Source organism: Apodemus sylvaticus, chromosome 8 (genome assembly GCF_947179515.1).
Source record: "Apodemus sylvaticus chromosome 8, mApoSyl1.1, whole genome shotgun sequence".
NCBI classification, from domain to species: domain Eukaryota; kingdom Metazoa; phylum Chordata; class Mammalia; order Rodentia; family Muridae; genus Apodemus; species Apodemus sylvaticus.
Genome location: NC_067479.1, coordinates 71917558 through 71930286, shown reverse-complemented (window position 1 = coordinate 71930286; position 12729 = coordinate 71917558). Strand labels below are relative to the sequence as shown.

The 12729-nt window shown below is 45.8% G+C and overlaps 1 protein-coding gene across 1 annotated transcript; it reads right to left on the bottom strand.

Moving 5' to 3' along the window:
• Positions 1-3535: 3535 nt before the first annotated feature.
• LOC127691500 (mast cell protease 4-like) lies at positions 3536-6157 on the bottom strand. The gene is made up of 5 exons (XM_052191387.1): positions 6034-6157; positions 5369-5513; positions 4690-4825; positions 4243-4497; positions 3536-3875 (listed from the first exon to the last, which is right to left on the bottom strand). The coding sequence occupies exons 1-5, from the start codon at positions 6086-6088 to the stop codon at positions 3732-3734; spliced, it is 735 nt and encodes a 244-aa protein (XP_052047347.1). The 5' UTR covers positions 6089-6157; the 3' UTR covers positions 3536-3731.
• Positions 6158-12729: the final 6572 nt, after the last annotated feature.

Here is a 12729-nt window from a genome sequence, read left to right as displayed (position 1 = left end):
AAAATCTCATTGGATTTCTTTCATATCAACGGACAGCCATTTGTAAAGTATTAAAATTAAAATCTTTTTTATTTTATTATTTTTGTGTATGAGTGTCTTGCCTGTATATCTGTATGTTCACCACATATGTGTGTGGCTCTGAATCTCCTGAATTCAGAATTATAAATGCTTGCTGGACACTAGGTTGGTGCTTGAAATCAAACTGCTGTTCTCTGTAAGAGCCACAAGTGTTCTTAACCACTGAACCGTCTCTCCAGGCCAACATGATAAGATGTAAACTTCATATCTGTATTTGAAATAAGGTGTTGAGCTGAAATGTCATTGTCCCCTTATCTGAAGAGTTACTGGAGACAGGAACCAGGTCTTGGTGGATTGAGAAGAACGCCAGGGGGCTGTGGCCTCCATATTTGGACATATATTCATACATGTATTTGTACAGGACCCAGTACAGTTCTCATTAGCTCACGGCTTAAATAGCAAGCTGGAGCCGGGGTGTGGTGTGCTGGGGAGGCTGGCGACATGCTTCCTGAGCAAGCCTGAGGACCTGAACTTCAGAACTCATGGAAACAAACAAATGAACAAGCACAAAGGCCTGGTATAGTGGCATGTGCTTGTTTTCAGCAGAGAGAGAGAGAGAGAGAGAGAGAGAGAGAGAGAGAGAGAGAGAGAGAGAGAATGAATTTAAGGCATTGCTGGGGCTCACTCACTAGGCCAGCCAGCACAGTTTACCTGGCAAGTGTCAGACCAGTGATCAACCCTTCCTCAAAAAATTCAAAGTGGGTGACCCTTTAGGAACTGAGGTTGACATCCAATTTCCACCTGCAGAAGCAGCACACACACTTGTACACACATGTACACACATGTATAGTCTCACATGTAAACTTACACACTCATACACACATGTAGACATACATACAAAAATGAAAATAACAAAAGGAAAGTGGGGACTTGACAAATTCAAGTTCCAGTCTGGATTATTTGAAAATGTTTTATTCTCATCTCTGTTTCCATGGCTGCAGGTTAGTGTGAGACTGCTGGTCTTCCTATGGGGTCACCCTCCTCTTCAGCTTCTTCCAGCCTTTCTCTAATTCAACCACAGGAGTCCCCGTCTTCAGTCCATTGGTTGGGTGTAAGTATCTCCATCTGTCTGAGTCAGCTGCTTGTTGGGCCTCTCAGAGGACAGTCATGCTAGGCTCCTGTCTGTAAGCTCAAGGTAGCATCAGTAATGGTGTCAGGCCTTGGAGCTTCTCCTTGAGATAGAAGCCAATTTAGTCTGATCACTAGACCTCCTTTCCCTCAGGCTCTTCTCCATTTTTGTCCTTGCAGTTCTTTTAGACAGGAGCAATTCTGGGTCAGAGTTTTTGACTGTGAGATGGTCACCCCATCCCTCCATTTGACCCTGCCTTTCTACTGGAAGTGGACTCTACAAGTTCCCTCTCCCCACTCTTGGGCATTTCCTCTAAGGTCCCTCCCTTTGATTCCTGAGAGTCTCTCACCTCCCAGGTCTCTGGTACATTCTAGAGGGTCTCCCCACTTCCCCCCTCCAGGTTGCATTTGAAATGTAAATTAAGAAAATATCATGTGTGTGTGTGTGTCTGTGTGTGTGTGTGTGTGTGTGTGTGTATGATTCCTCTGTTGAGAATTCTTTTTTAGCTGTGTACCCCATTTTTAAATTGGGTTTCTATTTTAGCCTAACTTCTTGAATTCTTTATATATTTTGGATATTAGCCCCAGAGGTCCAGGATACTGAAGGGAAATATGCATCCATGGGAAATGAGGGGTGGAGGGAACCTCATGAAAGCCCCAGAGACCTGAGATGTGATGCCCAGGACGTGATGTGGGTGACTTTAGCTGAAGTGCCCAACAGTGGGGAGATGGAACCTGAAGAGTTCATGTCCAGTACTTAGACAGGGTCCACAGTGGAGGGATGGGGACACCAAACCAACTTCAAATTTTTTTACCCAGAATTGTTCCATCTAAAAGAAATGCAGGAACAAAAATGGAGCAGAGTCTGAAGGAATGGCCAACCAGCAACCTGCCCAACTTAGGATTCATCCCATGGGAGGACACCAAATCTTGACAGTGTTACTGATGCTGTGTTGTACTTCTAGACAGAAGCCTATTACAGCTGTCCTCTGAGATGCTCTACCAGCAACTGAATGAGACATATGCAGATACTTAGAGCCAATCATTGAGATACCTCTATGGAAAAGTTAGGGGAAGGATTGAAGGAACTAACGAGGTGGAAACCACATAGGAAGATCAACAGTATCAACTAACCTGGGCCCCAGGGAGCTCCCAGAGACTAAGCTGCCAACCACAGAACATATCCAGGTTGGTCCCAGGCCCCCAGCACATCTGTCGCAGAGGAATGCCTTGGTTGGCCCCAGTGGAAGAGAATGCACCTAATCCTGTAGAGACTTCACATACCAGGTGGGGGTGCCTGGGCTGGGCATCCTCTCAGAGGAGGTGGAGAGGGGGAATGAGGTGAGGAACTCTAGGTGCAGGGAATCAGGAAATGAAAACATTTGGGCTGTAAATAAATCAAATAATTATAAAAATAAAATATTCTCAGTGATTCTGAATTATTAAATATAAATCAGAGTTGGTGTAGTGTTAGCAGTTAAGTTAAGAAGGAATGGGAGATGGCTCAGTGGCTAAGAGAGCTTGCTGTGACAAACAGCATGAGTTTGAATCCCCAACACTCTTATAGAAAATAGTGTGTGGCTAAGTGTGTGTGTAACTTCACGACTATGAGACAAGAGGATCTATTGGACTTCCTGATCACCAGTGTGGCTGCAGGTTCATTGAAGAGCCTGTGTCAAAGGATTCTGACAGAGAGTGATGGGACAAAATGCTTGACTTTCTCTTCAGGGCTGCTAGTGCATGCATGGGGCCCACACCTATGTACACACATGCATGTCAGGACTGCTAATGCATGCATGGGCACCCACACCTGTGTACACACACATGCATGTCAGGACTGCTAGTGCATGCATGGGTACCCACACTTATGTATACACACATGCATGTCAGGACGGCTAGTGCATGCATGGGACTACATCTATGTACATACACATGCATGTCAGGACTGCTAGTACATGCATGGGACCACACCTATGTATACACACATGCATGTCAGGACTGCTAGTACATGCATGGGCCCACACCTATGTACGCACACATACACAAATACGCAGAAACACTCACTCATTCACTGAGAGAGAGAAAGGTGAGAGGAGAGAGTGGAAAGATTCATTAGCCAAGGCATGGGGTCTGTGGGCAGAAGAGCTGAGAGACAAGGATGGAGAGGATGAGAAGATGGGACATTGGAGGAGAAGAACAAAACAGCACACATTGCCCTGGATGTGGAAGCTTACTATGCACAATTAATATTCAATAATCCACAGTGGCACACCTGTGCCAGGAGATCAGCAGTCACGTTGGTTAACATGGCAAGCTAGCAGCTCAGATAAATTCTTCATTGTGTCAGAGAGGGGCTGAGTGTTTTGAGCACAGCCTGGAATCATAAAGCTGCAAGAGGTTATGTCTTTATTGGGGTGCATTACAGGGAACAATCCATCATCACACACTTGTGTATCTTTGAGATTGTCTTGGGGATAGGCTGGGGACAGGTTGGAGCCAGGGTGGGGACAGGCTTTGTTAAAACCAAAGAGCACAAGATGAGCTCTGACTTGGAGAGTCTGACTCAGGTTGATCAGATTTTTCAACTAATTCCCCTTTATGACTGTATTAATCCAGCGCACATGTGAGGAGATCCGGGTGAAGATTATAGGAGGTCTTCCTTTTCCACGTCCATGAGATACAATGCCATGGGCCACCCCAGCACACACTAGAGGTCCCCCGGAGTCTCCCTTTAGGTGAGAAAAATAAGACTATGAGCAAAGAATACTTTCTCTAACCACGGGCCCTTCCACCAGAGTCAACCCCAAAGTGACATAAGAAGGACTTAATTCCTGCTCCCCCTTCCCCTCTGTCCTTGCCCCATTGTTTAGACTGTGTCCCTTTACTTCCTTCCTTTCTGTTCTGGAGCATCATGGGAAGGTTGCAGGAAGGGCTTGGGCACAGGGAAATGAGACAGAGGGAAAATTTCAGTTCCCAGAGCCTCGGGATTAGACTTAAGAATCCAGGCATTAGTCACTGCTGTGGAGAGCTGTTGGACACACTTCCTCCACTGATGCTGTGGCCTGGTGAGGGGAGGGAAAGCAGGCATGGACTCACCTTGTATGCTAATCCTGGGTTCCTGGGACTGCCCACGCAGACCTGGAAGGTATTGCTGTAACGCCTATATTCTTTACAGGCCTCTTTTCCCATGATTCTCATTTCAACCTCTCTCAAGGTGGATGAGAGAGGTTCTGTCACTGCAGTTCTTCCCCAGCCAGCTGCCCAGCACATTGTCCCAGGCTTGATAAAGTCAGAGGAACCGGGCAGGGGAATTACATCCACAGCAGGGGTCAACTCAGCTTGTTCTTCAAGCTGTTGGGGGAAGGAGAGAGGAGGTGGCAAACCAGAGAAGGGGGCTTGGATATGGGTTCTTTCCCAGTAGGGCAGCAATGACGTAACATTCCAGGGTAGGTTCTAAGGAAATGGACTGAATGAGAAACAATTTGAAGTTCTGAGCCATGAGGAGAGTTAAGGGTGGGAGACAGGTAAGAATAAAAATGGCACCTTCAGTAACATGATGTCATGGAGCTTGGAAGACGCATTGTACTTTGGGTGAATGATTTGTTTTTCAACTTTAATCTTCTGCTGTGTGGATTCTCTCTTGTGCAGGTTATGAGCTCCAAGGGTGACAGTGATTCTTCTGTTGACAGAGAAAAGAAGCAGTGTAAAGGGCGGGTCTTGGGGGGAGGGAGGGAGGACTCCTTCCAAGGAGAGAGGCACAAGGGTCTTTCTTCTCTATCCCAGGGCAGAGCCCCTACAGAGACTTGAGATGGAGCTCCGAGGACCACAGCCTTACCAGAAGGATGCAGCTCAGGGAAACGCAGAACAGAACACGCTCCCCACACCCGACCCCCAGTACTTGCATTGAAACCATGGCTTTGCCCATGGCTGATGATGAGCACTCTACATTGTCTTACATTCCAGCACATGTCTGAGCTCTGGTGACACCAGGACAAGACAAGAGCTGTAGTTTTCATCCTGACTGGAACTCTGCCTAAAGCTCTGACCTCTGAAAATGGAGACCACACATGAGAAGGTCCACTGCATGGCCTTGTGCTCCCTTTGTCCTCTTGGTGTAAGAAGAGCCCCTCTGGAGATGAGGAAGGATCAGAGCCTTCCTCAGAGCTCTCCTGCTCTGTCACTCTGACTCCTGCATTTCCTCACAGGAAGAGAAGCCTCTTACCTTCCTCTACAGTGTGCAGCAGTCAACACAAATTGGCGGGTGATGAGAAACCCACCACAGACATAACTTTTCTCACGGAAGATCTTCAGATGCGCCATGTAAGGGCGGGAGTGTGCTTCACACTCAACACCACCAATAATCTCCTCTGGAACAAAGAACCCCCAGTCCCTAGTCACAAATTTGTAGAGCACCCCAGCACAGCACTAGCAAGGGAAGATGGGGCTAAGACTGAGCGATTGCTCCCCAGCCCACCCCGCCTCTCATGGTGCTCAGGCCCCTCCACATGTCCTTCGGTCTTTTCTCTCCTGATGATCTCTCCTCCCCAGTCCTCCCTGTCCACCATCATCCTTCATTCAGAACACACTGGCCATTCACATTTCTGGGTTTTCATTTCATTAGACTTTTCTGCACACCATCATCCTGTCCTCCTCAACACTAAGGGAAGGCCAGAGAAGAGCTGCCTGTCAGAGCAGAGAGTAATTTGATGGAATGAGATGAAATGTCGTGAAGGGGAATTAGTTTTTCATTCTTCTTTGACCTACAGATTTGCCCTGGACTATGTTAGTTTAGAGTCCTGCCTCATGTTAGGGTCTCTGTTACCAAAGCTAACAGATTAAGAGCGGTTTCTGAAATCTCAGAGGTTAGGGAAATGAAGACAAACTCACCAGCTCCAGCTCCAGAAGGCAAGAGAAGTGCCACCAGGAACAGTAGGGCCTGCATTTTGCCAGTAGTGCAGCCTGGGTGAGCTTCTGGTGTGTTCCTGTCCTGGTTCCTGCTTTTATAGCTCCAACGTGGGCGAAAGGAAGGGCTGTGGACCACAGGTCTGGCTTGGTCAAGGTTTATTTTCTTTATCAAAAATTTTCACAACTCTGCTCTCTGCTGGTGCTAAATCTGTGGCCTGATCCTGAGACACCTGGATCACACAATGAGGGGGTGACTGCACCCTTCAAAGTGGGTCCCAGGAGGAAGGACAGCAACACAAAGGGAGGGGGACCTTGATGAGGGATCCTGGAACTGTTCTTGTAAGCATCCAGGTATTATTGTCAGCTTTGAGACCCATGCTGCATGTGTGTAAAGTCTCACCTCTGTCGTTGTAGCACAAATACAGGCATCTGTAGTGTGTGAACATATGGGGGAGAGGGAGTTCATTTTATTTACAAAAACTGGTGTTGGGCTGGTTCAGCCTGAGGCCATTATTTGTGTTGACCAGTGCGAGGGCATCTCATCTTTATTCAAATAAGTGGGAGCTGATAGGATGTGGCTGAGGGAGGAAGGTGTGGGGAGAGGGTGGAATACTCAGCATGCAGGGCCTGACCTTAATTCAGTCAATGGTTCTCAGTGTTCCTAAGGGTGTGACCCTTTGATACAGTTCCTCTGTTGTGGTGACCCCAGTCATAGAAAATTATTTTATTGCTATTTCATATCTATAATTTTGGTACTGTTATGAGTTGCAATATAAAATATGTGATATGCAAAATATCTGATATTTGACTCCTAAAGGAGTCGTTGAGAACAGGTTGAGAACAGCTGCTGTAAATGCATGCTCTGATTTAGTCATATTAACAGTCCCTGGGGTATATGTTTCTATACACATTTAGGGAGAACTTGATGGACTTTCAGGATATCATAGAAAAGGAAGATCATACATTTGATTAATTAGTTTATTTTTGTTGTTGTTTTTTTTTGTTTTTTTTGGGGTTTTTTTTGTTTTTGTTTGTTTTGTTTTGTTTTTTTTTTTGAGACAGGGTTTCTCTGTGTAGCCCTGGCTATCCTGGAACTCACTCTGTAGACCAGGCTGGCCTCGAACTCAGAAATCTGCCTGCTTCTGCCTCCCAAGTGCTGGGATTAAAGGCGTGCGCCACCACCGGCTGATTAGTTAGTTTCTATAACTTACTGTTTTCTTTCCAGTGGGATGAACAGAAAACACAATGGAATGTTTAAAATTCCCCCTCTGTGTTCCACACGGGATCTCAGGCCTGCTAGTTATATGTGGAGAGTCTCCTTGCTTGAAAACGATGTTGAATCTGTGTGGATCAGTATTGAGACTTGGTGCTTTCATCATTTCATGTGTCACTGGAAATGAAACACGGTTCACAGTTACACAGGAATGGACCATTGATAAAAAATTTTATTCTTGCTTAAATAATAACAATTTGAAATTCTGTGCATTGTAGAATAACTGACATATTGTCATGTTTTTCTGGTCTTTACTTTCTTAAGACCCCAACCAACCCTGAATATTTGCTGATTCTATTTTACTTGAGGCAATCAAGTCTTTCAAAGTGTCATAGTCATTGAAATATCAGAAATTGATCTCAAAACAGTAGTTAGCTGATTCCCCTCTAATAACCTTTCTCTGTGGAAGTCTGCTTTTCTTGATTGCAAAGAAAAACAAGAGAAAGCAAACACAAAGATCCAATAGATTCAGTTCACCAGCTCACAAGCTCACCAAGAATGACCTTAGCACGTGTTGCATTGCTCATGCATGCTCTCGGCCTGGTTGGACCTTACAGAAGAGAGATCCCCATTGGAATGACGAACCGGCTGTTCACCAACCTAGACATGATTTAAAGTCTTTGCAGATCCTGTTGTGAGTAATAAAAAGTCATAGTTCTAGATGTGAAATGACTATGGCATGTTTAAACAATGTCACCCATGGGTATCTGCAAGATAAGACTTTGTGTGAAGTGTCAACTCTTAGTTTAGCTACTATGAAAGTAAAATCCTTTAGTGATGTGAGGGACATTGAAGTACAGCCTTATTACTAAGAACTCCAATGTCTAAAAATTGTTCTTATTTGAGGTTTGTACCACAGTAAAAGTCAAGATTTTAAGCTCTACTAAAAACCAGCCAACCAAACAAACAAACAAAAAAAAACAAACAGAGACTTTATCTTTTTATGTTCATTTAACAACATGTCCATTATTTTTATGATTGGTATAAATATCAATATATTGATATATGTACATATAAATCTATATTGTGTTGAATATAAATAAAAATTATAATTATAATTGATAAAAGGAGAATGAGCTTGCATGGCCTGGACCCTTGTCTGAGTTTATCCTACATACAGTCCACAGGCTCCACGGGAGGACTCTGGTGATTCTTTTCTCCATCAAACATGAGAATTTTCCACCCATTGCTTTCATGCATCTTTCCTGGCCTTTCTGTCATTACCTTCTAGACCTCACTTAGATCTCTATACACTATCCCAATAAAAACTCAGCCCGTTTGTTTCCCTTCTACTCACAAAGCCCTAAGGCAGTTATCCGTTTATCAGTGAAATCCTGATAGGGGCAAACAAACTCCTTCCCCACACGGTGTCCAAGCTCATACTCAGATTCCCCAGCCCTTGCTCAGAACAGCAGTAAATTCTGAGAGGGGCCAGGGGAGCAGGAGGGACACTCACACTGTGGCTGCTTGACTGGGTGAACTGGTTCCCAGGAAGCCCTGAGATATGGGGCTGTCAGCCATGTGTGAGGCAGAAGGCTAGCCCAGGAGCCTGTCCCAGTAACTCAAAAGATGTTTAACTACCAGGAAAATGAGATAGCACTATCAAGATATAAGAAATCAGGAGTGGAAATTGTGACAGCACAGGACCAGATACATTTGCATGATAATCAGGGCCTGTGGAGTAACATCATAATCTAGCATCTCTAGTTTTCTTGGTGGATTTTGTTTTAATAGAAATATGGTATCACACAGATATTTAATAGTTACTCCACCATTATTGAATGTGTTCATCATTTGCAAATTGATACAAGTAAGGGAAGAGGATACAAGTAACTAACAGTATCAGATAATAATGATACTACTACTACTACTACTACTACTAATAATAATAATCCGGGTTGGATCCCCGAGGAGGGCAATGCAATGAATGTCTCAGTGTCTGAAAGTCCCAGCTTCGGCAGGACAGATGCAAAGATATCATGGAGATTGCATGCAGCATGCATCAGCAGTCTCCGTGTGTCTACACTAAATGACAACACTGCAGGGAACAGCAGTCTCTGGATCTGTTGACTCTGGCGTTCTAAGAACAAATGCACTTGAGTTTTACATTCAACAGCTGACACTGACCAGGCCCCTGCATATACAGAACTGAGAGACGAACCACAGCTGACCGCTCCACAGAGACAGGGAGTGAGCAGTAAAGAGCTTTGCCTGAATCACGCAGTCTTCCCTGGGGACCGGACTGCCTAGGCACTGCAGAACACTGCCCGTGACAACAGCACAGCTTTTGTTCTGCTCTTTGTCTCTACGTTTGTGCCACTCAGGTGATAAAACATTTGAGACCTTTGAGATGTCACCATGATGAGGACAGCAGTGTCTTTACAGCATGGGAGCTGGAGCATTTGTCTGTCAAATCCTTCCAAAAAGCTCCCCAGTCAGTCATTGTCTTACCTCCTGACACTGTCATCAATGTCCCAGTAGCATTTCACGATGAATCTTTACTCTTCACCCCATCCCCCAATGTGTTCAAACCCTCAGGGTGTTAAGAAATGACCAGGCTTAAATCTGAAAACAAACAATCAACCAAACAACAAAAAAACAACACCAAACTCCTCATAGAGAGTAGTATGGGATGGAGAGATTCTTTTTTTTTTTTTTAAAGAGACGATTTCCTGATCACAAACTCAAGACAAGAGGCATCCTACTGCAATTCCCTGAGCATTGACAGGAGAGGGGACTTGCCCTCCGCCTAGTGTGGAAGCCCTAATATGCTCCTCTGTCCTTCTCAGCGTCCAGCATTCTTGTGGGGAATGTGGTCATGCTCACCAGCAACTGACGACAGTGTGTGTCCTGTACATTCACCATACAGATGTCCAAGACCTCAGATCTTAAATGTCACACAGGAAGTTAGAGGTCTCTGCCTCTGGGCCTCTTTCCTCACCTGTTGGTTTAAAAGTTGTGAGGTGTAACGAAGAGGTCAACTGAGACCTGGTCCGACCATGAAGAGGATGTTTCTGCTCCTGGTCTTCCTGCTGGCTGTCCTCCCAGTCAACGCTGAAGGAGGTAAGCAACCATCCGCATCCCTAGAGGTGTGGCCTGTGACTTCCAGCACTGACACTTGCACAGTGCCCGGTCAGGCTGTTTGTAAGATCTGCTCCTGACTTGCTTCATCTGAGACGTTATCTGAGCGTCAGCTATAGCATAGGATAAACAGGGGACCAAAGTCACAATGAAGTATTTGCAGAGGCACCCGGTGAGTGAGACTTCAGTCACCTAAAAGTGATGAATTATAAAAACATCCTAGGACCCTACTAATGCTGCAGTTGAAAACGAGGGTTGGAAGTCCCAATTGCACAAACCTAAGAGTGAGCAGCTTCCTCCAGGGGCTCCCCCTGGGTTGAGACGAGAAGAATTCTTCTATTCAGGTTTCCAGGTGTCACCTTGGTCTTGTCTCTGTTCTCCGGAACCATACAGGTCTACCATGAGAGTTGGCCACAGTCTAACAGAGCCTACAAAGTGTGGCTTCATCCCTGCTCTGCATCTTGATGGAAGCAGGCCGACACAGGACCCTCCGACCCATTTCCCCTCCTCCCTATGATCCCTACTTGTCCTGTGTCCTCCCTTCTTCATCCTGAAGGCGATTTCCATGCTGTAGGAAGACAATCCTATGCTGAGGTTCAGACTGCATTAGGAGCTCCAGCCACTCGCTTAGCACATTTGGGAGCTTTTCAGAGTTTGTACAACAATCCCGTGTCTAAGTGGAGTACTCATGACTATGTCTCATGAGTCAGAACAGAGGAAAAGCAGCTGGAGCTTTCTACCTCAATGGTGCATGGTGCTTACTTCAGACAGAGCCCAGTGCTCAGGTGAGCCGGATACCAGGTGGATCCTGAGACACAGGAACAACTGAGGTTGTTTGCAGTGTGGTCTAGATCTGCTGGACGATGTGTGCTCAATTCACCCTCAATGTGGACAGGAGATTTGATTTAATTCGAGGGAAAGTCTTGCCACCATTATGACTACAAGAAGAAATTGAACACCAGCAGAGAGTGACGTCACGCAGCAGGCCCTGTGTGATCCCTCCCAGTGTCCAGGCGCCCTTTCTCATTGTGTCCCCTACAGAAGAATCTTTTCTCCATCCACGTCAGGTCCACAGACTCTCCAAGCATGAAATGTCTCTTACCAGCCTCCAGGACTGTTGCACAGTTACACCTGTGGCTAGTTTAGAGAACATGGAGGAGGGAACAACATGAGGGGACCTGCCATTTTCCCTAACCTAATCTTTTGTCTTTTCACCATGGGAAAATAGGAGAGCTAAGTCTAGTTAACCCAAAGGAAGGACATGGCCAGGAGAGACGCTCTAGGTGACACTCCTTCCCATTCAGAATTGAGGTCATTGGGCTCACTTAGTGTTTCCCATTCGAAAACCCAGGCCTTAGTGGGAACAGAAAAGAACTCGGAGAAAGTGGGATTGGAAGAGGTGATAAGAGGTTATTTACTAAGACTTCTCCTTTTCTGCCCACAGGGAGATTCTGGGGGACACTTTTGCGTGTGACAGAGTGGCCCAGGGCATTGTCAGTTATTGCTTGTGTCCTTGGAAACATCCTTGGGTATTCACCAGAATCCAGCTTTATACCTTAGATTCAGAAAACGATTAAACTCCTATGACAACCCTAGAACACAAATCCTGTGTCTGGGCCAGTGTGCAGCATCCGGGGATGGTTGTCTGAGTCTTAATAAAGAAATCTGTCTGCAGGAAAGCGATGGCGTCACTCTGTCCCATGAGTGCAGAGCTTGAAACATTTTTATACACCACCTTCTTCACTCTCTATTTGTTTCTCTCTTCAGATACTCTCATAAATCTTATGCATCAGACTTGTGCACTGACCCCATCATAAGAGCACACACAAAGGCCAGGACTGTCAGTCCTAGAAAGTCCTCCCTTTGACAATGGTGCCTTCTTTCTTTCTAATTCCTCACATTTAACAGGCTACCAAGGGTGAGAAAGAGCAAAAGCCTTTACCTCCCACTCTCCCTCATGCCTCTAAGGAATGTCTGTGGTCCTGGGAAGTCCACTCTTCTCTGAGACTCCGCCTCCCCGCCCCAGCCCCAGGTCCCCTGGTCCAGCTCCAGCTCCAGCAAGGCCTTTCTGCTGAGCTATCACCTCATCTTAGAACTGTATTGACTTCTCTTCACCTTGCCTAAAGGAACCCGGGAGATGACACAGGACAGCCCATTTTCAGATCCCTTTACAAAGAGACCAAAATGTTGAATGCCCAGACCAGTATGTAGACTCACTCACATCCTGTGCAGCAGGGTCAGGTCAGCACCTCTCATATAACATATCTTGGCTCAGAGCCCTCGTGTGAGCTTAGAGTCATGAGCAATCCACTGACTAACCACTG